Source organism: Carassius auratus, chromosome 22 (assembly GCF_003368295.1).
Source record: "Carassius auratus strain Wakin chromosome 22, ASM336829v1, whole genome shotgun sequence".
Lineage (NCBI taxonomy): Eukaryota > Metazoa > Chordata > Actinopteri > Cypriniformes > Cyprinidae > Carassius > Carassius auratus.
Genome location: NC_039264.1, coordinates 7,155,575 through 7,182,467, shown reverse-complemented (window position 1 = coordinate 7,182,467; position 26,893 = coordinate 7,155,575). Strand labels below are relative to the sequence as shown.

The 26,893-nt window shown below is 37.0% G+C and overlaps 1 protein-coding gene and 1 long non-coding RNA gene across 3 annotated transcripts; one reads left to right on the top strand and one right to left on the bottom strand.

Annotated features, from left to right (window-relative positions):
* Positions 1 to 1,350: 1,350 nt before the first annotated feature.
* On the top strand, positions 1,351 to 17,351 carry LOC113040797 (SLAM family member 9-like; the record flags this gene model as incomplete). The annotated part of the gene is made up of 4 exons (XM_026199048.1): positions 1,351 to 1,834; positions 14,604 to 15,053; positions 15,604 to 15,668; positions 17,301 to 17,351. Coding segments are annotated over 4 exons (1,050 nt in total), but the record flags the coding sequence as incomplete, so codon positions are not given.
* Positions 17,352 to 19,064: 1,713 nt separating this feature from the next.
* On the bottom strand, positions 19,065 to 26,893 carry LOC113039546 (uncharacterized). Of its 2 annotated transcripts, none has more exons than XR_003275041.1 (5): positions 26,774 to 26,893; positions 26,627 to 26,666; positions 26,241 to 26,294; positions 26,083 to 26,135; positions 19,065 to 19,280 (listed from the first exon to the last, which is right to left on the bottom strand). It is a non-coding gene; the product is annotated as an uncharacterized LOC113039546 (long non-coding RNA). The 2 variants fall into 2 exon arrangements; XR_003275040.1 differs by lacking the exon at positions 19,065 to 19,280 and adding an exon at positions 21,119 to 21,626.

Here is a 26,893-nt window from a genome sequence, read left to right as displayed (position 1 = left end):
GGGCTCATTGAAGAACAGTAATGCTGGTGCTTTCATTTTTCATGATTGTTCTATTGAATCATTTGTAGAGGTTTTATTGCACATGATGGAAGTCCAGCCTAGACATGACAACTTCTTGGATAAAAATATGTGCAGCATGCCCCGTTAGGAAAGGCCTGATGTTCCTGATGTTGTGCAGTGCAAACCTACGGGCTCTTTGATGGTCATTGTTGTTGATGGGAGTATTGTTGTTGATCCCAGCTGGATAGTGAGATTGTACTGTACAGTTGGAGTGACTGGGAAGACGAGAAGATCTGTCTTTGCCAGGTTGAGCTGCAGGTGATGTTGTTTCATCCAAGTCAAGATGTCCATCAGACAGTCTGGGGATGGAGGAGGACCTAAGAAGCACAATGAAAGCAGCTAAAGGAAACAGTAACTTAAACAGTGATGTGATGTGCAGACAGGTAGACATGGATCAGCTAAGTATCACTGCTTGCCGCTTGACTGACATGGGCAGCTTAATTTATTAATTGTTTGAAAAATATGATCATTGTATTTCTTTTATTTCTCTCCCTTTGTGTCAAACACTGTTTCTCATCATGGTTCATTGTTTCTGTAGAGTAAAGAATCATAAAAGCCAGCGGCAGAACAGGAAGAAGCCCTTCACCTACAAAACACCTGCTCTGAATGGCCATTCTCGTGCATACGATGCTTGATGTAAACAAAACCAGCCGCAGCCGGTTTCAGTTTGAATCAGAAGAGGAACATCAGTAAAACTAGTTCTGGTACTGTGAGGTGGTACAAAAATACAAAAACTTTGCATTGTGGTTTTTCCATGTACTAAAACTGTGAACTGAATAAATATATACAACCATTTTAATAAACACTAGTGGATCCACTTTCACAATAAAATTTAGTTATTAAAAAAATATATATATATTAAAATGTTTGAAACTAAAAATAAATTCTTAAAAATGTTACTATAAAAATGTATTCATGCAATTATGAAGTGTATAGAAACACTTTATGAATATTATATATCCATTTTTAAACGCGTTCAGAGCATGTACGTCTGCGTTAGGAGGGACAAACTCTTCCGGGGGAGGATTCACAAACCAGATTAACAGGTCGAGTACAGTCTTATTAGATCAGACTTTTCACTTAACTGTTGAAGAACATGTTTCATGTGTTTGTTTTGTTCTGTTTGTGCTCATGCCGTCTGATTGGTAAGTTCTTTATGTTTTTATGGTTTAATTTCTTTCCATTTAGGGTAATAAAGCTACTGCTTCTAACTCAAATTGTCAAATAATTTTAAAGTAGAAATTTATTTTTTAATGTTATGTATTTCTTATGAAAATTATGTAACTTTTCACATTGCATTTACTGCACAGCTGTACAGCATGTTTGAAATATACTATATATCTGCTGCTTTTCTGGATATTATTTTCTTTATATTTAATACAATCTACAGCTGATTTAAGGCTTTTTCAACTGAAGGGAGCTTTAATATGTCCATGTTCTTCAGGTGTGTTTGGTGCTGAAGCAAATGAAATGCTATCAGTGTCAGTGATGGAGGGAGATTCTGTCACGCTAAACACTGATGTTACTGAAGTTAATGACGACAGGATAGTGTGGAAATTTGGAGCTGAAAAGTCTCTCATAGCAATGATCAAAAGGAACAAACAAAACTCTACATCTGATGTTCTTGATGGGAGATTCAGAGACAGACTGAAGCTGGACAGACAGACTGGATCTCTGACCATCACAAACATCACAACTCAACACACTGGACTCTATGAAGTAAATATAAATGGAGCGAAACGGTTAACAAAAACATTCAATGTTTCTGTCTATGGTGAGTAGAGATGTTGTGTGCTCTATATTCTTGTTTTATTAACTATTTACACTAAACATTTACTGAGCATGTTAAACTATCTTTATTGTTATGTTTTCAGCTCAGGTGTCTGTTCCTGTCATCAGCAGTAACTCTTCACAATGTTCATCATCATCATCATCATCTTCATCACAGCAGAATTGTTCATTGCTGTGTTCAGTGGTGAATGTGGGTCATGTGACTCTCTCCTGGTACAAAGGAAACAGTTTATTGTCCAGCATCAGTGTGTCTGATCTCAGCATCAGTCTCTCTCTACCTCTGGAGGTGGAATATCAGGAGAAAAACAGCTACAGCTGTGTGATCAACAATCCCATCACAAACCAGACCACACATCTGGACATCAGTGAACTCTGTCAACTATGTGAAGGTATGTTGGTGTTGATATCAATGTTGATTAACTGAGCTGATCTGTTAAGTTTGAAAGTGTCTGTTGTAGATCAGCTGAAAGATTCACTCATACTAATAATGGCTCATTTTGTTTATAACAGATCAGGGACTACCTTTATTGTACGTAGTGTTGATTTCTGCTGCTTCTGGATCTCTGTTGATTGTAGCTGCAGTCGTGATGTGCTGCATCTGCAGGAAACTTAGTAAAAATGACAGTGAAGGCAAGTGTCAATAACTTATTTTAAACAAGACTCCATTAATAGCCAAAATGAGCACTATCGTTCTCATAATTTTGTCTATTTTAATTTAGTCCATCTAGTTTTATATATAAATTATATATGTATAAAATATATAGTTATATATTTAAATAAATAGTATGTATTAATGCTAACATTTGAGCCTTGATAAGGATACACATGTAAAGAAACCAATCTAGTTAAGATTGATTATTTAACGCATCTATTGCATCTATTGTTGCAGTTCAGACTTGTGTAGAAATGATCACTTCTGCGCAGCCAACATTCTACAAAAGAAAAACACAGTTGGTAAGATCTCTGTATTTTGTTGCATGTGTGAGTAGATCAGAAACAGGCAGGAGAATCAGAATAGTGATTCAAGCTGATTTAACTGGCTAAAACACACATTAACCTAGATGAGAATCAACAAACACAGATGGAGAACTGTGAACTTAAGTAACAAACACAAATGAGGATAATTGAGGCAACAGTTAATTCCCCAAATAAATTAAGTGAACAGTACGTTTATTTTAGCAGAAACATTCTGTAAAACTATCTGACAGGAAAGTAAAGCCTTCAGAAAGTGAAAGTCATAACAATGCACACATTTCTCATGGTTTGCACAACAATCAATAAGAAATATTCCTTTTAAATCATGTAATTAAAGTAAGATCTCCGATGTTTGCCACCCCTGGTCTAAAACAAAAGTTGTAAAAATTCAGAAAAACTTTAAGAGCTCATAATTTGTTTAAAAATATAACACATGATATTACAATATTTCACATGTTTGGGGGAAGCTGTGCTCTAATAGTTAGAGAGTTTGACGGCAATACCACATCTGAGGTGCCCTTGAGAAAAGCAATTTTTGTAAGCTATAGCTTCTGACTTTTAAATCAAAACATACTCATGATTTTATGGCAATGCTGACTTGATCATATCGCTAGCACACCCTGAGGATATGTGAGGTAACATATTCCTCTTATTGGCAAGAAATATTGGCATAAATTTTCGTATCGGGCCAATGCCAATATTTACATTTAAAGCCATTATTGTCCGATTCCGATATTGGTCCGATAATATTGTGCAACCCTAATATGTATATATGCATACTGTATATATATATATATATATATATATATATATATATATATATATATATATATATATATATATATATATATATATATATATATATATTCCATTCATTTATTAAGGTATTCAATTTAAGTACTCTAATTGTACACATTTTTACACTGTTCATTTCAATAATATAATGTAACAGAATTTGTTAATAATGCCACACTTTTAAATAGTGCTATGAGATTTGCATTTTTCACTAAGATATGTATGTTGCAACATTCTAGTTAAATTCCACATGCACGACCTGTTCAAAGACAGTCACACATCTGCTGTTATTTATGCATTTGTAAAAACTGTGAATTTTTCTATGCACCTTGCATCATGTTTATATTTTAGCATACCATAAGGTCTGTGCAGTCCATCATGCACTCACAAAAGTACAGTAATAGTACTTGTTAATTGTGTTACTCTTATTAATCTTAACTCACCAAGAAAGTTGACAGTTTTTGGAGGAAATAGCAAACCACAACCATCTGATCAATTCCTGATGGACAAAATACTATTGCACCTTCTGTTTAATGGTGACTTAAGGGTAATCTAGGGTAGCAGTTTTCAACCTGTGGTGAGCGCCCGCAGTGGATCGCATGACTTGTCCCCACAAAATGAGTTACTGTCCCCATATATGTTAAGTTTAAGTGATATACCCTAATATTAAACGACACATTCAAATAATTTCATAAAGTTTTTTTGGCTATAAATCAACCAGTAGCGGCACTATCGTGGTTAATAAGATTCTTGTAAATCTTTAGGGACCCCTACGTATGGGAATCACTGCTCTAGGGTACAAATACTCACTCTTTAAATAAAAATAAGATACAAATGTAAGACAGCGTGCTAGCAAAAAGCTGCTGTAACCATGGGTGTTGCTGAGCTAGTTTTAGGGGGGTATAGCTGACTACCTGGGGGGACAATAATCGATCCCCTATTTACTGTAACCTACCCCTCATCACACCAGAGTTTCCTCCAGTGAAAATGCAGCAATTTAATACATATTCAGTCCATGTGGCAATGAGGTTTGTGTACTTGAGCTAAGGAAATAGGGTTGCACTAGAAATGCAAACAGTCAAATTTTGTGTTTATACAGTGGTTGTGTGTGTGAGATCATGAAGACTTGAATATGGCTTATTCAGTACTCAATATTTGTATATATATATATATATATATCTTTCCTTAGCTTTATTAGTGTTCTATCTTGTCTAATGTTTTTTTTTTTTTTTTACAGCAAATCACAGAAGAGACCTACGTAGAGTATGCATCTGTCACCATAAGAGACTGGGTCAAACCTTTTTTAAGAACCAGATCCAGCTGTGTGGTCACTTTCAATTAAACTTTTGTATTGTTGGGTTTTGGGATCGGTGAAAATCATCAGATGTATTCATTAAAATGTTAATTTGGACGACATGATATCAAACCCACAAGACTTTCCTTCATCTTTAAAACGCACATGAGGTTATTTTTAATGTTCTGTTATCTTTCTCTTTGGTCCATCCATTAAAAGTCTATTTTGAAGCTTCAAAAAGTATATATAGATTGCCTGATGCACATAAATGATCCTCACTGTTTCTTGCACATCAAGCTTGCAGGTTTGAGATCCCTTGTTTACTTGATAAACTCGGTGCATCAGTCAATGGGGAAGTCGTGGCCTAGTGGTTAGAGTTTGACTCCTAACCCTAAGGTTGTGGGTTTGAGTCTCGGGCCGGCAATACCACGACTGAGGTGTCCTTGAGCAAGGCACTGAACCATATATGCTAATCCAATTAGCCTGACATTCTCATCCATACCTTCACATTACAATAGAGACAAAAGTTCAGCTGTGCCTTGAGTTCAGCAGTCACCTTTATCTTGGGACCCTGCCCTATAGTCAGAAAGTGCATGAAGACAAAAGGTTAATGTCTCAGAAGCCTGGGCTGCTTGACTTGATCATATTAGAATGTCATCATCATCAACTTAGATGCAAAATATTTATCAAAAGTAGTCAAAAGTGCACCCTGCTTCATTCTGTACAGATATGTTTACATGAGTATGTCTGCTGCTAGGTGTTTGATGTCAGTTTGTGAGTGCATCTGAGGTATCAAGAGTATATCTGTGTGAAATACGTGTTGTTGAAGGTGTTTTTTTTTTCATTCTTGCTCATGCTACTCACAGTTTGACCTCTACTTTACAGAAAATAACTTGTTAATATACACCCACATAGCAAATGTCTTCTGGCCCAGATCTGGGCCACATAATGACTTTTCCCTCGGCTCAAGTACCACAAAGAATGACGGCCCGGAAGTGGCCCAGAACTGGATTAAAGACTCGGGCCACACATGGGCCATAACTGGCCCGAATCTCAGCCAGTTATTCAGCCTTAGCTGGCCCTGATCTGGGCCAAAACAGGTTTTTTTTTTTTTTTATATATATTGGTGGCAATTCTCAGCCTTAAGTAAACCAGAATCCCCGAATCTGAGCCACACCTGAGCCTTATATAGCACAGACCCAACCCAGACACCAAGCAGTGTTGGCCCAGATCCAGCCCGAACAGATTTCACATGGGCCAGATGTGGGCCGGATCTGGCCCAACACTAGATTGCTGTCTGGGAATTTTAATATTTCATATTATTACCTTGTACATTACAATGATTGCAATTATTCATTTTGTGACATGCTTTAATGTATGCCAATAAACTACATTAAACTGAATAGAAAATCAGACTTAAAACACACACATCATGTAACTATTTATTTTATAAAGAACAAATCAACCAATAAAGAGTGAGTGTATAAAGTATAAAGACTGTAAAGGAAACGTAACAGACACATTTGACTTAATCATAATTATTTATTACAGATGTAACAAAGAGCAGTACCACAGTAGTCCAAATGACAATGCATTGCAGTTGCAGTCCACTCTGGCAGAATATAATAGTAGTGTGATGAGCAGGGCATAATTTAAAGGGTTAGTTTACCCAGTAATCAAAATTATGTAACTATATAACTCACCCTCATTTTAACTCACCCTCATGTCGTTCCACACCCTTAAGACCTCCGTTTATCTTCGGAACAGAGTTTAAGATATTTTAGATTTAGTCCGAGAGCTCTTAGTCCCTCCATTGAAGCTGTGTGTACGGTATACTGTCCATGTCCAGAAAGGTAAGAAAAACATCATCAAAGTAGTCCATGTGACATCAGAGGGTCAGTTAGAATTTGTTGAAGCATTGAAAATACATTTTGGTCCAAAAATAGTAAAAACTACGACTTTATTGAGCATTGTCTTCTCTTCCGTGTCTGTTGTGAGAGAGAGTTCAAAACAAAGCAGTTTGTCATATCCGGTTCGAGAACGAATCATTCAATGGTACCTGATCTTTTTGAACCAGTTCACCAAATCGAACTGAATCGTTTTAAACTGTTCTCATCTCCAATACGCATTAATCCACAAATGACTTAAGCTGTTCACTTTTGTAATGTGGCTGACGCTCCCTCTGAGTTCAAACAAACCAATATCCCGGAGTAATTCATTACTCAAACAGTACATTGACTGAACTCCTGTGAAGAGAGAATTCAAGATGAACAACGAGCCGAGCCAAGAACCGGTTGCATTGGTTTTCGGATCACCGGTAGTTATATTGGACAGTTCGATTCAATAAACCGGTTGAAGAAAATGGTTCACCGGTTCTTATGTGCTCGACGCAGTTATGTGCAGTTATAACTCTGATCTCCATTGATTTGAGCTATACGAATGTAATTGTAATACCATTTTCCATCTTCTAAAAGGATTTTAACACCGGTCTGTAGAGTCACTGAATCTCCATTCATCATGGTCACTTTGTCTGTATCCACACCTAAAACACCTGGAGAAGAAATGAATAGTTTATAAATTATTAATTATGCCTGGAATAGTGGGACAAAATACAACATGAAGGTGCTGTGCTTGCTTTCTCTCTTTTTTACAGATCATGATGATTATGAGTGGAAAATGATGTCTGAATTCATAATGTAACGCATGCAAACGAACAGCACAAATACATCATTAATTTATACATTTACTCCAGTTTGTTTTATGGAGAGCTTGGTTAATCATACTAAGAAAATAACCTCTTCCATTTAATTATGCAAATATGTCATTAAATGACTACAAATGTGTAAAATCTATCAGCGATCAGAAAAAAAAAACAGGTCATGGTTCAGCAAATTATGTAACAATGTCCTGATTACTGAAATCATGTTTGATATGCACATTAAACTACTGGTTCAAACCTTTCGCAAAGGTTTTGAAGCAGCCTTCATTGGCCAAGCGTTGCCCAAGATGTCCTCTGACTGACATGTGAAGAAACCAATCACAGATTGTTTTGTTTATCATCATATTTTTAATTTTCTGTGTTGCTAGTGCATTATATCAACTGCGCTCCTATTGTAGTCAGTGAAAGCCAGCTTTGGAATTGTCTCACAACATCACCTGTCGGGACATAAAGTACTATAACACAGGACAGGCTACAGCCAATGGCTAATTATTACGCTCACACTTGCGTAAAAAAGAAACAAAAAAGCAGCAGCAGTGTAGAGTTGCCAGCAGCTCTGAGTGCAGATTTTACCCTGCAATGGAAACACACCGTAAGCTGCGTTCATGCTAGGTGTCTTGAGGTCCCCGACATTTTCAAATAAATTATGCAATCCAGGCATATCCCTTTTTATATAGAGATCATATCCTGATTATGATGGTCATTGTCCTTCATTTTAAAAATGTATTCAATGCGAGTCACTGATCACCAAAGTTTAATGACAAGGCATGAAACAAAAGTTGCCATATATCTTCTTCCTTATTTTGATGAAACCGCTGCTAGAACAATAACAAATATAGGGCAGGATATATATTTTTTATTATTAATTTTATTTTTTTTCCAACTGCAAACTAATCCAATAATATTTTGACACAGAGGTTGCCAGTTGGCGGAAAACTCAGCGTATTACATGTAATTCATTGCTCATATCAAAATCCATACACAAACTTAATTAGGGAAGTAGATCTGCACATAAAAGCAGATTTAACACAGACCATGCCAACAATAAAAGTACAAAAAGAGATATGGACACAGAAAAAGATTGAAATGTGAGAAAAGTCTGACTCCTACTGTCAGTTCTTAAATCTAACCCAGGGACCAGATAGGAAAATTCTGATTACCTGCTAGTTCACACAAATGGAGAAAAGTTATAATTGCAAACTTGTTATACAACTGCAGTCTAACTTAACTCTATAGTTACTGGGTGCACCCAGATTAGTCCATGCATAATTCATGTATTGCAATTTGATTTGAGTTCTTTGTCATTATGACCTATCATTCAATTGACACTGTGAATATTGTTAAATCATTTTTCTTTTACTACTTTTTTTTTTCTTTACAAAGAATCAATTTATTTTCAATACAGATTTATTTCCTCACAAGGTTAGGCTGTTTAATGTATGCAATCCGAGCCGAACCTATTGGCCTATAGATATTAGTAAATCATCAGTGCCTGTCAATAGTTGTTACACTAAACTTATACTTAGCCTCAAACTCACACACAGACGAGTAACATCTGATAATTAATTAGCCATTGGCTAATATTAGACATCATTTAGTTGCCCATAGTGAAGATTTAGTCACATATGTGAGTGATTTACTCACAATGTAGAGGGTTGCGTACCTTGGTTGAGAGTCTGGTAGCATCCAGCTGGAGGAGGATTTTCTGAAGCACCTCAAATAGTTCCTGAGGATAACTGAGGTTCATTGCATATATGACACCCATTAGAGTGCATTTGCAGAAGCGATGTCTCCCAAATCGTCAAGCACTTCAACACCCTCAATCACCATTCCAACATCAACTGAAGTGGTGGTGGCATCACCTCCCTCAGGGTTAATGCTGTAGAAGACAAAGACAATTTGTACAAAGTTCCTCTGGGCAGCACGGCCATCTGAATCCTTTATTTGTTAGTATTACCTACTCTTTGAAGAGACCCATTACACTTCTTTAACCAAAAATGATTGCACTCATTTACATATATCGTGCGATAAGTCGATATATTGACCATAGCAAGAGGCCTACTCTCAAGTAGAGAAAAAGAGTGAAAAGGAAGCTTTTTTTGGAAACTGCAGAGAGAGTGATCAGTGTGTTGGAGTTCCTATGCAATAAGAGTACTTCTTCTAAGAGTGTCAGTTCATCAGTTTCCTCAAAATTATGGTAATTTATCCATAGTGTGTAGTGTAAATACGAAACTTTAAATACAAAAGCAATTTGTTTAAATGGTAAAAGAATCTCAGAAGCTTTGTGAAATACAATCAAAGGAATTTGATATTCATATGGGGTGCATTTGCAGATGTTATTGGTTTCTGACAAATGGCAACACAGACTAGAAAAAATTGACTTATTCCTAAACGTGTTCTACAAAGAGGTAACCTATACCTTTGCAGTTGGGGCAAAAGTTAGGTTAATTTTCTCTCTCTCAGATCCACCCGTCGTCTTCAGCACTCCGATGAGTCGATCAGCGTAGTGGTCAAGTTGTCTAAAAAAAGTTGTGATGAGGGGAACAGTGTTAATCCAAAATATTTAATAATAAAAAACAAACTGTTATTGGTGTATACTAATTTTTTTTGTAAAAAGACCATAGGTTACTGTATTCTATAATTCTTTCACACTGTAGGTTGATGCATTATATAACATTGATTATGGATGTTTTAAGAAGCAGTTTATACCTCAGGCACAGTCCTGGCCATATGGTCTTGAATTATGCAATCATGGGTTTGTCTCTGACTACCTTCTGTCTCCTATATGCAAAGGTCTTGGCCAGCTTTTCCTTGATAACTGCATTGTTGTGTCTTTTTTTTTTTTTTTTTTTTTTTACCTCGGACAACAGTGACACTCTCTGGCTCTCTCCAGCAGGACAGTGGGCAGAAATGTAATTCATCTTTTCTGGGTTTTTTAACGTTTTAGGCCGGCTGACACTTATCTGCAGGTTTGTTCTTGAGGGAATTAATGCTCATCTCTGGGCACCCCAAAATTCTTAGTTTTGTCCTATAGTTGGCCATCTTGTCCTTGAGGCTAATCTCCCACCCATAGTAAGCACTAGAGGATCCTTGTTCCCTCCAACATGGGTGAGGTTTGATTAAAGCTTCAGCAACAAATTTAATTTCCAAATTTGAAGTATACGCCTTGAACTTAAAAGGTAACTAAACCCTAAACCAACTTTTTTTGTTAATGATCTGTAAGAATGGGGCTTTATTAGTGCTCCCCCTTTATCTTTTGGACGCGGCTCATGTTTATAACCGTAATCTTGGGGAGTTGACTCATTTATAAAATAATGTAATCATCAGGTATTAGCCAGATTACTGTCAATTGTATTTGCATTGTATTTATGTTTAGCATTAGCCAGCACTTTTAAATTTGCCAAGATGTCAGGCGCTCTGGCTCCCGGTAAACAGTGTACTATGGTGGCTGGTGTCTCTATATTCACATTCCGTACAATAGAATCACCAATAACTAGAGCACTTTCATCAGGTTTCTCAGTGGGTGCATCACTGAGTGGGGAGAACCGGTTTAATGTTTTGATTGGAACAGAAGAGCGGTGTTTTGACCCACAACTACGCTGCCTCACTGTCACCCAGTTGCCCTGCTGCAGGGGCTCTGCTGGAACCGGACAATGTACAGGAATCCAGGAATGTTCATGAGTCCATCATCAGTAGAACACTGAACAACTATGGTGTGAAAGGAGGATACCACTGCTCTTCAAAAAGAGCACTGCTGTCTGTCTTCAGTTTGCTAAAGATCATGTGGACTATTTTAGAAATGTTTTGTTGATGGATGAGACCCAAATTTATTTTTTTGGTTTAAATTAGGAATGTTATGTTTGTAAAAAGCAAAACACTACATTCCAGCATTAGAATCTATCCCATCTACGAAACATGGTGGTGCTAGTGTGGCGATTTGGGCCTCTTTTGCTGCATCTGGGCCAGGACTGCATGAAATTATTGATGGAATAATTAATTCTGAATTATACCATCAATTTCTCAAGGAAAATGTCAGGACATCAGTCCGAAAACCGAGTCTCAAGAGATAATGGGTCACGTGGCAAGACAACAACCCAAGCACACAAGTCGTTTTACCACATAATGGTTAAAGAGTAATAAAAGTTAATGGTTTGTAATGGCCGAGTCAAAGCCAAACCTTAAAACCATTAAAGCAGGGTGTAATTACACCTATTGAGTACAGCAAATGGGCAGCACCAATAGTATGTATACCAAAAACAAATGGAGAAGTGTGCATTTGTGTTGATTACAAGGTCATCAATAGACAAATATCCCCTGCCAAAGCCTCACAACATGAACACACACACAGAGCAGTGGGCAGCCATTTATGCGGCTGCACCCGGGGAGCAGTTGGGGGTTCAGTGCCTTGCTCAAGGGCACCTCAGTCGTGTTATTGCCGGCACAAGACTCGAACCTACAATCTTGGGGTTAGGAGTCAAACTCTCTAACCACTAGGCCACGACTTTACCAAGCTAGACTTAACTCAGGCGTACCAGTAGGTAGAGTTAGACCCGTACTCTAAGCCATATCTGACAATTAACACTCAAAAAGGATTATATCACATGAATCAGTTGCCCTATGGAGTGTCTAGTGCACCAGCAGTCTTTCAACGTATCATGGATTAGACGTTTTAAGGCCTGTTAAATGTAGTCTGTCATTTGGACGATATTCTGATCACTGGTATAACGGATGTGAACATTGGAAAAATGTTAAACGGATGTTTCAAAGGTTACAAGAGGTATTAGAGAAAATAGGACCAAATGTGTTTTATGTCAACCTCATGTAACCTATCAGGGGCACAGAATATGGAGCAGGGGCAGTGATTTCTCATCAAATGTCTGATGGTTTGGAAAAACCCATAGTGTATGCTTCACACACTCTTAGCAAGTCAGAATTTAAGAATTCCCAAATTGAAAAAGAAGCATTGGGCATTATTTTTGGAGTGCAAATGATTAGAGACTATTTGTACTGCCAATATTTTTTGGACCATCAGCCTTTGGTTAAGAGTTTAGCAACAAAAAAACTGGATTGTATTACCTGCAGGATCAAGTGTCTTTTGCCATGTCCTCTTTCATGGCATGGTGATTGTTGTTGATAGGAGTATTGTTGTTGATCCCAGCTGGATAGTGAGATTGTACCGAACAGTTGGAGTGACTGGGAAGATGAGAAGGTCTGTCTTTGCCAGGTTGAGCTGCAGGTGATGTTGTTTCATCCAAGTCAAGATGTCCATCAGACAGTCTGGGGATGGAGGAGGACCTAAGAAGCACAATGAAAGCAGCTAAAGGAAACAGTAACTTAAACAGTGATGTGATGTGATGTGCAGACAGGTAGACATGGATCAGCTAAGCATCACTGCATGCCGCTTGACTGACATGGGCAGCTTAATTTATTAATTGTTTGAAAAATAAGATCATTTTATTTCTTTTATTTCTCTCCCTTTGTGCCAAACACTGTTTCTCATCATGGTTTATTGTTTCTGTAGAGTAAAGAATCATAAAAGCCAGCGGCAGAACAGGAAGAAGCCCTTCACCTACAAACAACCTGCTCTGAATGGCCATTCTCGTGCATATGATGCTTGATGTAAACAAAACCAGCCGCAGCCGGTTTCAGTTTGAATCAGAAGAGGAACGTCAGTAAAACTAGTTCTGGTACTGTGAGGTGGTACAAAAATACAAAAACTTTGCATTTTGGTTTTTCCATATACTTAATACTTAAACTGGGAACTGAATAAATATATAAAAACCATTTTAATAAACACTAGTGGATCCACTTCACAATGAAATTTAGTTAGTTATAAAAAAAAAAAAAACTAAAAATAAATACTTTAAAAAAAAATGTTACATTATAAAAATATATTCATGTAATTATGAAGTTTCTAGAAACACTTTATGAATATTATATATCCATTTTTAAACGCGTTCAGAGCAAGTACATCTGCGTTAGGAGGGACAAACTCTTCCGGGGGAGGATTCACAAACCAGATTAACAAGTCGAGTACAGTCTTATTAGATCAGACTTTTCACTAAACCATTAAAGAACATGTTTGATGTGTTTGTTTTGTTCTGTTTGTGCTCGTGCCATCTGATTGGTAAGTTATTTTTTGTATGGTTTAATTTCTTTCCATTTAAGGTAATAAAGCTACTGCTTCTAGCTCAAGTTATATTATTTTTATCCACTGACGTGTGTTTTTGCTCAGAATTTTGAATTTCCTGGCCTTCTATTGTGATTGTATATTTCGCTTGCTCAGAAATTTCTAGTTAATTCTGCAAAAAATACAAAGCAACTGAAAGTAACACACTGAATAAAAATTTATTTTGTATTTTAAATGTAAATTATGTAACTTCCCACACTGCATTTACAGCAGTACAGCATGTTTGAAATATACTATGTATCTGCTGCTGTTCTGGATATTATTTTCTTTATATTTATTACAATCTACAGCTGATTTAAGGCTTTTTCAACTGAAGGGAGCTTTAATATATCCATGTTCTTCAGGTGTGTTTGGTGCTGAAGCAAATGAAATGCTTTCAGTGTCAGTGATGGAGGGAGATTCTGTCACGCTAAACACTGATCTTACTGAATTTAATGACGACAGGATAGTGTTGAAATTTGGAGCTGAAAAGTCTCTCATAGCAATGATCAAAAGGAACAAACAAAACTCTACATCTGATGTTTCTGATGAGAGATTCAGAGACAGACTGAAGCTGGACAGACAGACTGGATCTCTGACCATCACAAACATCACAACTCAACACACTGGACTCTATGAAGTAGACATAAGTGGAGCGAAACAGTTAACAAAAATATTCAATGTTTCTGTCTATGGTGAGTAGAGATGTTGTGTGCTCTGTATATTCTTGTTTTATTAATTATTTACGCTAAACATTTACTGAGCATGATAAAAGTTAATCTTTATTGTCATGTTTTCAGCTCGTCTTCCTGTTCCTGTCATCTGCAATAACTATTCAGACTGTTCTTCATCATCATCATCATCATCATCATCATCTTCATCAGAGCAGAATTGTTCATTGTTGTGTTCAGTGGTGAATGTGGGTCATGTGACTCTCTCCTGGTACAAAGGAAACAGTTTATTGTCCAGCATCAGTGTGTCTGATCTCAGCATCAGTCTCTCTCTACCTCTGGAGGTGGAATATCAGGAGAAAAACAGCTACAGCTGTGTGATCAACAATCCCATCAGAAACCAGACCACACATCTGAACATCAGCAAACTCTGTCACACATGTTCAGGTACAGTAGAACTGATATATGAGTGTTTATTTACTGAGCTGATCTCTGATTTTGTTATAGATCAGACACATTCACTAACACCAATAAATCATTTTGTTCATTACAGATCAGAGCCTACCCATGCTGTACATAGTGCTGGTCTCTTCTGTTGCTGGATCTCTGTTGATTGTTGCTGCTGTCGTGATCTTCTGCATCTGCAGGAAATGTAGAATATCTGATCAAGAAGGCAAGTGTTTGCTACTGCTATTAAAGCAGTCATTCACTAGGACAATTAAGGGGACAGTAAACACACCAAGAAGAAACAGAGACAAAATGAAACAGAAATAATAAAACAAACATCCACAGAACATGATTATAATTGAATCCCTCAGGTGGCGTTAAAATGAACATCTCTATGAATGAAAATGTTTCATTTGTGGGTCTCGCATGTTGAGCTTCAATTAAAATTACGTGTGAAGAATTTCTCATTGCTTACTCTGCTAAGAACTTGTGTGTGTGTGTGTGTGTGTTAACAGTCCTAATACCAAGCTGAATAAATTTACTGATTTTTTTAAAAAATGCAGCATTAAATAATTGTTAAAAAGCATGCATTAATGCTTATATTTGAGCCTTGATGTTGTAAGGAAACATATCTAGTTAAGATGGAGTTGCTTTAATTGATCTGTTATTGTTGTTTAAACAGTTCGGAGTTTTGAAGAAGAGATCACTTACGTTGATCCAACATTCCACAAGCGAAAACCCCAATCGGTAAGACCCTTTAATCTCTGTGTCAATCAGCAGTGAGTCAGATTTAGATGTGTGCACTTCTGTCGTTCTGTTGTCTTTAAAACAGTCTCTCATCAGATTTTTATGAAAGTCACAAGATCAAAATTCAATGTCAATAACACTCAAAAACAAGTGGAAGATGGCTAAAATTTGCTGTCAATTGCAAAAACTGTAATAAGAAAACATTTCTACACATGGATTTTGGATATATCCAAAGCGACTTACAAATGAGGACAATCGAGGCAATGAGGACCAACGAGAGAACAACAACAGTACACAAGTACCATGACAAGTCTCAGTTAGTCTAGCACAGTACACGTAGCTAGGTATTTTTTTATTTTTTCTCTCAAGAATAGGATAGTAAAGAAAAGGTAATTGCTAGTATCAGTTGGTCAAGTGCTGGTGAAAAATAGATGTTGGATGTCTTTAGATGTTTTTTTTAAATGTGTAAAGACTTGGCTGTTGGAATTGAGATTGGGAGGTCATTCCACCATCTGGGCACAGTCCAAGAAAAGGACTGTGAGAGTGGTTTTGAACTTCTTTGGCATGGCACCACAAGCACCACAATGCAAGTTTCTGGAGGGCGCATAAGTCTGAACTGGTGACTTTAGGTATATTGGTGCCATGCCAGTGGTCGTCTTGTAGGCAAGCACTAGGCTTGTGCTTAAATTTAATATTTGTTATCACCAAAGAAATCGGATAACAACTGTATTGTAAATGTTGTTTATTTTGCTCAACTAGTGTTATAAAAAGCATATTATTCAAGCTAGATCGGCCAGTGCCCAATGCGCAGTTCTGAGTGCACGTCTAAGAACGCTGACTGTTTCTGTAGCAACCGAAACACTTCTAACGGCAGTGGCGCGCTGACTTTACTGATTAGCAATTGGCTCCATTCAGAAGGCGGGGCTTCCTACATTTGAGTGGCCATATTGAGCATCGCATTTACCCCATTCATATCTATAGGAGTGACATGTCTTGGGTATTCTAGACTCTTTGGCTGTACCAGGTGAACAATTTTAGCGTGCATCATGTTCATATTTTTGAATATTGGTATGCTTGTGCAGTTCATGGTGCAACCGCAGTAGTACTTTAGGAATATGTATTACTACTTTAAGGGTATTTTAATGCTCTAAAGGAGATGTACAGAAGGTACTAAGGTGTCCATTTGAGGGACTGTACTAGTGACAAGCAGCTGTATTCATAAAGACCATATATTTTTACACCACTTGAAGTCCAATGTATAATTTAGTGCTTGAATTGAAAACACTGGGAATTAAATCTGCCACATGTAAAAGTGATGTGACGTACAGCCAGCTAACACACACCCGGAGCAGTCGGCAGCCATTTATGCTGCGGTGCCCAGGGAGCAGTTGGGGGTTCGTTGCCTTGCTCAAGGGCACCCCAGTCGTGGTATTGCCAGCCCGAGACTCAAACCCAAAACCTTACGGTTAGGAATGAAGCTCTCAACTACTATGCCACGACTTCCCTTAAAGAATGTCAGCTTAGCAGTAAGAGAAATGTAAAGATTTTGAGGATGACACATTCTTAATACAATAACTTGTTATTATTATATCCTGTGTAATGTGTTTTTTGATGTTGCTTTGTTTTTTACAGAAAGTTAAAGAGGAGGATCACGTGGTGTATGCACCCGTCACCATGAGATGATCAAATGTCAGCCAAAAAGAGAACTTTTACTAAATACCAAATCCAGCTGTGTGATCACTTTCACTTGGAAACTCCTACCCCAGAGTTTGAAGTTTTGGGATTGGTGGGAATTACCAAATGTAGCATTTAGACAGACAACATTATATAGCAACTTAAAGGGATGGTTCACTTTCAAATTAAATTTTGATATGTTTTAGCTTACCTCAAGGACATCCAAGATGTAGGTGTCTTTGTTTCCGCAGTAGTTCCCATTTTGATATTTTTAGGTCAAACTGTTCGTGTCTGTGACTCATATAATTCCGCGCTTGCTCAGACTAAGCCAGAGCGCGCGCACACGTCACATCAGGAAGCACACGCGCACCCACAGATCAGTTGGACGTGGTTGTGTACAAGAGGTAAAAACTATATAAATACTGTTCGTTTTCTTACACAAACCGCTTGTTTCGTGTCTTAGGTCATCAATGTGTACTTAGGATGAGGAACTGATTAATTTGGACTCTGTGCATGCTCTTTGAGGTGGTGACCATAGACCTCACTTAAATGAGTCACAGACAAGAACGGTTTGACCTAAAAATATCAAAATGGGAACTACTGCGGAAACAAAGACACCTACTGTACATCTTGGATGTCCTTAAGGTAAGCTAAAACATACCAAAATTTATTTTGAAATTGAACTATCCCTTTAAGACTCTTAAAGAGTTAGTTCACCCATAATTCTTTCATCATTTAAGACTTGATGTTCAAGAACAATCCTCACCCGTTCATGTGTATCAAACATTCAGGTTTGAGTTTCCTAAATTTGATGAACTGTATTTGATTAGATTAGATTTGTGTGGACTATAAATGGATATACAAATATGACTAGAGAATATTAAAAATACCTTTATTTGTGTCCTGAAGATAAACAAAAGAATAAATGGGGTTGGGGCAATGTTAGGGTGAGTAGAAGATGTGTCTACTGCAACTGCTCTACTGATGTACGTCTCTTGTGAAAGTGTGTCTGAGGTGTCAGAAGTGGGTCTTTGTGCATAATGTGTGGTTAAAGGTGTTTTTTTTTTTCATCCCCACCCATATGATGCTCACAGTTTGACTCCTGCCACACAATACACAATACACAATACAAAACACAAAACACAATACACTTTACTATGAAATACTGAATCTGACAGTGCACAGGATTAATGTAAGAGTGTAAGAACTTTCAGTGTAAACCTGAAACATGACAATTAAATATACTTTGTGTGTGAAATATTCAAGCTATTCAAGGGCGTATACATCTCACTGTACAGCTCCAAAAATTAATTTGGAGACCACTGCAACTTACATTACAAGTTTCACTGGATTTAAAACAGACATGGAAAATGTAAAAAAAAAAAAAAAAAAAAAAAAAAAAATTATATATATATATATATATAATAAATAAATAAAATGTACACACACAAATCACACCCCCTGTAGAGCTGCATCTGCATATTCCTGACCTGTCTTCTGTGACAGCCAGGTAATGGTACTGTTTGCCCTAAACTTTGTTACTGTGATGAAATTAAAACATTATTGAAACACCTCAATACAGCCAGCCTAACTTAGGCAACAGACCTAAGTCTTGCTTATCAACAAGCAGGGTAGCATTGGAATAGCTAAGTCAGAAATACCAGCAAAATTAATAAAAGCACATCCAAAATATAAGATATGAACTGCCCAATCAGCAATTGAACAATACTATTCATTCAATAATCAACCATTCTTGTTTGGTCAGCAGCTAAACAGATTTAGCTCTCAAAAAAAGGGACACAGCTAAACCACAAAATGCTAATCATTGAGTCAGAGAAATAGACAGAAAATCTCACCTTGACCTTGGTGTCAAAGTCCAGACACAAACTTACGAGGGACAGAGAAGACCTGTATCTGCTCCATCTCGTGAACTGCCACCTGAGGAAAATGAACCATTATCAGGAAAAAAACAAAACATGGGTGATCAAGTCTGAAGGTGTATGTTAATCCTAAAAATAATTAGTGCTGTCAAACGATTAATTGCATCCAAAATATATATATATTTTTTTACATACTGTATGCGTGTATACTTCTGTAGGCCTACATTAAATACAAACAAGCATTTTTAATTCACTAAAATGTTTTTGATAAATTAATATAATTATTTAAATATGCGGTTGGTATGGTGTCTTTTAGTGCTTTGTGGTTAGTAGAGTACTTTTGGTGGTTGGTTGTTTGCTGGTCAAAAAACCCCACCAAAGGTCTTTTGAACTTAGTGGCTGCATTCCACCAACACACTAGAAAACTTGGGTAAACCCCTGCCGCCATTTTAAAGTATGTTTCACACTTCTTCAAGAGAGGGAAGGAAGTTTCATCGACCCCTCGATTCTGATGGTGGGAGGGAGTCGACTCACTCGTGCACTTCAAGCATCTCCACATACCACAATATTATGGGAATATTCATATAAACCCGGTCGGCTGTCTGATTGTACACTGTCAAATCGTGCAATTTAACAGCAAAACAAAACTTATTAGTCATAAAAACACACATTCTTAATGTGTCCTTTGGGTTGAGGGTAAACTGAAAAGAATGTGCTCTTTACTTGGTGTTCTCAAAACAGAAAGTCAAAAGCGTGTGCTCACTTTATAGGCCTTAACCTTAGCCAATGTGAAAAAGGCCTTTAGTTGCTTAGAAGTTACCCTGGGATCCTTTGCAGCCTAACAGATTATAACAAGACTATATAATGCTTTTGGAGTGATCTTTGTTGGTTGACAGTTTCCTCCATTTCTACACAATCTGTATGACTGGGAATTTGTGGAGTCTAAACTCTTTTGGTTTTGTAATCCTTTTCCAGCCCGATGAGCAAAGCAACTCTTTTTATGAGGTCCTCAGAGATCTCCTTTGTTCGTGCCATGATTCACTTCTGTAAACATGATCAGACTTTCATAGATCCCTGTTCTCTAAATAAAACAGGGTAGGCAATGAAACCTGACAATCATTCCACTGTTTGAAAACACCTCTGACTCTAATTTCACCCTCAAATTAACAGCTAATCATACAGATTCACAAATTTTTGCACCACACAGAAATGTAATGACAAATTTTTCTTGAATAAATGACAAAGAAAATAATTTTGTCTGGTTTGTTTGATTGGGTTCTATGTCTACTTTACGGACTTAATGTAAAATTCTGATGATGTTTTTGGTCATATTTATGCAGAAATATAGAAAATTATAAAGGGTTCACAGACTTTCAAGCAGCACTGTATACACCACCTGTATCTCTAAGTATTTTTTTAAGTAAAAAAATGTATTATCTTGTTTCATGCCTTAACTTAGTACTGAACACAAGGAATAAAACAGTTTGGATGGACTACACAGTAACGATGGCAATGGAAATGGACAACGAGATGAACACAAGAACTCCAGGAAAGTCCCCCGGGAGTGTGGATGCAGATGGGAAAAAGTTACCATGTTCTGTGGGTAGTGAATCCACCAGGGGAAGCGAAAGTGTGGGCAGAAGGGCTAACAGCAATCTTGCACTGCCTTAATAGGTGAGACAAGTGGGACCGAAAGCCAGGTTGAAAACCACAGAGCTGATGGACCCAATATTGCATAAGTCAAAGATGTCTCAGAGGAAGAAGGCCCACTGGTGGAGGGAGAGTCCCAACATGAGTACCAAGACCCAGATCACCACCAAATCACACAGGACAGAGCCAAAGGCAGAGACAAAAAAAAAAAAAAAAAAAAAAAAAAACTAGAAGAGGAACGCTCAAATGGCCAAAAGCAAGCAACACAGAGGCATGGCGAACACTGGATAAAGACCTGACTAAGACACTGGAGGGATCTTTGCGAGGGGGGGGCGGAATCCAAACTCAACCAGATTGTGGACATCCTATATACCAGGCCTGCAAGAACAGGTTTGGCAAAGTGACCTCCAACCACAGGACCGCACAAAAAAAAGAAGGGAAGGAGGGAAAAGGAGATTGACCAAGGTACTACAGCTGCTATGGTACCTTATGAGAACAGAAACATTGCTCTGCTGAACGTAGATGACCACCTACCTCCTTGAGAATGGCTACATCGACACCAACTGCCAGAAGGAGGGAGTCCCAGGCCTCTCAAGGTGCGTAGAGAACACTACAATGATCAGGGACCAGATACACAAGGCCAAGCGGGAAAAGACAGACCTGCATGTCGTCTGGCTCAACCTTGCTAATGCATATGGTTCAGCCCCACACTGAAGCTGATGAACTATGCCATGGAGTTCTTCCATATGCCCCCCTGCATAAAGAACATGGTGGCATCCTACTTCAATGATCTGCAGATGTGCTTGGCCCTCCAAGATTTAAACAGTTAGAAGTAGGAATTGCAACAGGTTGTGCCATCTCTCCCATCCTGTACGTATCACCTTGATAATCCTCATCGGAGCAAGACAGATGGTTGTAGGGATTAAGCTACCATCTGGGCAGAGATTACCCCCATTGAGGTTGTACATAGAGGACTTCACCAGCCTCCTTCAGACAGGAGCATGCACATCAAGACTGCTGAAAAGGATGGACGAGCTGATGTTGTGGGCACAAATGAAGATCAAACCATCAAAATCACAGAGCCTGTCTCTCAGAAGAGGAGTCAGAAACAACAGCACATTTTCATTGTGGGAGGACAGAAAATCCCTCTCCTCTACAAGCAACCCATTAAAAGCCTGGGAAAGGCTGTACAAGGTAGAGCTTCTGGACAAACGGATGGACCAACTAAATGTGTAATCTTTGTAATGAGTGTTAATTTACCCCTACAGTTGGTATGATCCGGTAGTGTTTGGCGGGAAGATCCCATACAAGTGATAGCTCTGTGTGTAAAGAAAGGGGAGTGAGGCCATGGATGGCCAAGGGCTGTAACATGTGAAGCCCAATGCTGGGAATATTTGTGTTTTGAAGTGAGACTTAATTGTCATGCCCAGGGGCTTGTACCAGATTAGCTGGCTAGCCAGGTAAATTTCAGGTAAATTTGCACCAATCCTGGGTTTTAGGTACCATGTAAGTGGCTTGGCTTTTAGCTGCATTTATTGCTATAGTAACTTACACTCCACGGCTAACCTGCTCCGGGGCAGCTTATGTTCTGGGTTAGAGATCTCAAACTGAAGTTGGACCAATCAGATGTGAGAGAATTGACACATGTCTGACACAAAATCAAAAAAAGAAAAGAAAAAAAAGTCTGCCTTTAATGATTTACGGATTCATTTTATGATTTATATAATTATTGTGATTCATATTATTATTATTATTTTTATCTTTTACACACAAGCAATTTTAGTTTAACAGTTATTATAAATTGTTTATTTTAAATAAATATTAATGTATATAGATCATGTAATATAAATAAGCTTTAGTATCAAATAACTGCACTATTTAAAAAAATAAATAAAATCTGACCTTACATGTTCAGTCTCTATCACTATATATTTCCAAATGTATAACTAAGTTAACAAGTTTCACTTTTCACTGCACTGATAGGAGCAAGATTATTTATTTTATTTGTCCTCCTTCATTTTTCACATGATGTTTAAATTTGTTATATTCTTCAATCTCTTAACCTTTAGCAAAACCTTTAACCTTTTAGTTTTGAATCTCAATGGATCTCTCGCGAGAACTAGGGCTGCACAATATTGGGAAAAAAAATGACATTGCAATATTTTATTTTTCTGCGATATATATTGCGATATGAAATCTAGTGTTGTCACGGTACCAAAATTTCAGAAAATCCACGGTTCTCGGTACCAATTTCGTACCAAAAGCAAAACACAAAAATATGCTAATAATTTTTTTTTTATTAAAATTAAAAAAAAAATTATCACTAAAAACAAAACCAATGCCATTCTTTATACTTATTTACAATTGTGTTTAAAGTTTTTCTACACGTTGTATAATTATGAAAAACAGTAATCAAGTTTCACCCAAATTTAATTTGTCTTTTAATTTATGAAATTTAAACACATTTTATTTTTGGTAAATAAAGGGGATTTGTTATTAAAATTAAAACACAGAAGAAATATTTAGTGATTTATTTCTTTAAAAAATAAAGTTTTATAAATTGTTTCAACAGTAGTAGCAGTATCACATACATTTTACTAAATAATATTAATATTTAGTAGCACAATGCCTTTATGTAAAAATGAACTTTTAATGAATGCATATTTGTCATTTTAACTGAACTTAAGACTGTTGGTGATGCTTAAGATATTTTTGGTCATTGAGGGTTTCTGTAAAAAAAAAAAAAAAAAGTAATAGATCATATGAATTGTTATTAAAAGATAATACTGCTACTAATTCTACTACCATACTAACAATATACAATGCACTATGGATTTATGAGCTGCTGGGTTCATGAATATTAATCACGTTGTATGCGTTCGGTCAAACTGATTTACTGAAATCAAAACAGAGACGGTAATAGATGAACGCCAGTCAATGAAATTGGCATTTGCGCATTAGCTCCGCCCACTACTGGAAAAACCGGCATATCATCTTCTTGTTCGAAAAATATGAATAATTCTAAATGAACTCCAATATTTTGACAGGAAAACACAATAAAGAATATAGTTTACATGTAGCGTGTCGATTCAGCGTGGTAAGACTCTCACTCTCTCTCTCTTTGCATGTGTGAGAAAGCGACAGTGAGTCGTGCCCCTTCACACAGAGTTTACAGAGCATCAAATACAGGTGTGCTGTGCGTACATTGACATGAATCGAAAAGTACAGATCGCTTGATGGAGAGAGAACTCTGAAGCTCAGATGCTGAAATTAATGCAAGCGTCATAGCCTTCAGTCTATGTAGTAAACAAACCCGAACGAGAAGTAAATCAAGACAAGTCAAGCCAAGATCACAGGCATCTAGTATGGTTTTCCGGCCTTGACCCTTATGCACAGAGATTGTTCCAGATTCTCTAAATCTTTGGATGATGTTATGCACTGTATATGATGATAACTACAAACTTTTTGCAATTTTTCTCTGAGAAACTCCTTTCTGATATTGCTCCACTATATTTCACTGCAGCATTGGGGGAATTGGAGATCCTCTGCCCATCTTAACTTCTGAGAGACACTGCCACTCTGAGTGGCTCTTTTTATACCCAATCATTTTGCCAATTGAACAAATAAATTGCAAATTGGTCCTCCAGCTCTTCATTATATATGCATTCAACTTTTCCGGCCTCTTATTGCTACCTGTCCCAACTTTTTTGCAATGTGTGGCTCTTATGAAATCCAAAATGAGCCAATATTTGGCATGACATTTCAAAATGTCTCACTTTCAACATTTGATGTGTTATCTATATTCTATTGTGAATAAAATATAATTTTATTAGATTTGTAAATTATTCAATTTCTTTTTTACTCACAATTTGTACAGTGTGCCAACTTTTTTGGAATCGAAATTTGAGTTTATGTTGTGTCAGATGAGGCTTGCACAGTCTGAGTAACCACGTTTCCACTGTTGGAATGATATCAAGGCCTCAAGTCTCCATGCCAGCTTTAAAACGACATTTTGGTACTAGCAAAAGAGGCATTGGATGAGATGCGGAAGAAATAGTCCTACTCACAATAGCGATTTAAGTACAAAAAACAGACAAATCACTTTTAATAAATCATCGGATCGATGTCTTGATATGTGGTAACCGTAGTATAAGCGGAATAATTGACTTGAGACATGCAAAATGTTCAGTGATGTGGGTCCTCCAGGAATGTGGTTGAGAACCTCTGCTCTATCACAATCGTGATTTTATTTAGTAACATATATTTTATCTGTCGTAAGTCGTGTTTCGAGAGTTTATCTCTGCATATGTGTCATAAAAATACAATAATGTTTCTTGTTCGGGAGCTTTTTTAAAAATATAGAAATGATCATTCTTTCTAAATGAGATGTATATAGCTGTTACTACGAGACTAGATTGAATAAGCAGGCTATGTTCATAACGCTTTATTAACTAATTTTCTATCCTGATAAATTATTTCATTATGATCAATGTATCACTTATAATAGTAAAACACTGAATTATTTGGATTTAAATATTTAACAAAGCATGCAAAGAAACGGGCGCTTTAATCGTGTTTGTTTTGTGATCGCGCATGTTCCAGTGACTTATTTCTCATTTAGTTTTCTGATAACTTCTCTTTGTTGGTGAAGGGATGGGGTCGCGTGACGCTGTTCCTGAAAGGTGTGTAAAGGGCAGGTTTTAGTGAAGCACAGACGAGCTTCTGGCCCGACGGTGGAAACACAGCCCTAATTTGGCCTCGGTGCTACAGGTCCTACTTTTCATGTCTGCTAGGGTCTATTATGGTAGGCATGATGAACGTCAGAGAGTGTGCGCGGAGGCCCTGAGCGTCAGAATCAGCATAGACAGCTAAGGATGCTGTTGGCTACTTTGGTTATGTGCAGAAACTCTTCCCCCCCACCAAAAAAATAAATAAAATAAATAATAATAATAATATTAACACTCTAATATGTCTTGCAATATCCATGCATGCAAGGTTCTGCGCGATGCTATTGTTTAATTTTCTCAGGGTCTGAATCCGGCTTAAATTGATATAGCAATATTGACATCTTTTAGTATACCAGAGCAGAGGGAACTTGTTCTAGTACACCCCCAAAACAAATTCAAGACATTCAAGACATTGTAAACGAGCATAATAGGACCCCTTTAAAAGAGAAGTTGATACATTTTAAGGTTTTTTCATTATCTTACCATCAATATGAAGATCCCACAATCATTAGAACCAGCCAGCTGTTGTGGACATTCTACAACAAAAGGCATATCATTAAGTTATTTCTGGAAAAAAGACATGAAAGCTATAACAAAACACCATCTGTATAAGTAGAATGTGAAAGCCTTACAAAACTAACCTTGTTTTCAATTGGCTTCCATTAGTAACTGGTATCATTCTGCTTGTCAATTTACTGCAACAAAATCAAACAGATTTTATTATTATTATTTATAACCATACAAATTGCATAAGATAGTCAAGTCTCATTGTTCTGAAGCAAAAAATACCAATGACACTGCAAAAACAACTTTTAAATTTATTATGTAAAAGAAACATGCAGAATATCATGCAAATGAACATCAATGAAAAGCAAACCTTAAACTGCAAACATAATATCCATATTTGTTCATACATATCACTGTTAGGTTTTACCAAATTATGCAGGCAAACTACAATAAAAAAAGACTACTATTAAATACCATTTCATGCTACTGTGTACTAACAAATAACTCACAATGTGTATACCTCTATAAACAAAGATGAGCATCTATGAATCGTAATCTGCCTGTATCAAAAAATAAATAAATAAATAAATAAAAATTTTACATAAAACATCGGCCAGCATCAGAAAATTTAACCACGGAAATAAAATACAGTGCCAAGTTAACAAACCATAAAGATGATCAAGTTATAAAATATCAACAGTCGCGATACCGCACTTCAACAAAACAGACTAGTTCTGTATAAATTACTCAACAAACGATTAAAGGCATGATATAAAGCCATGTTAAG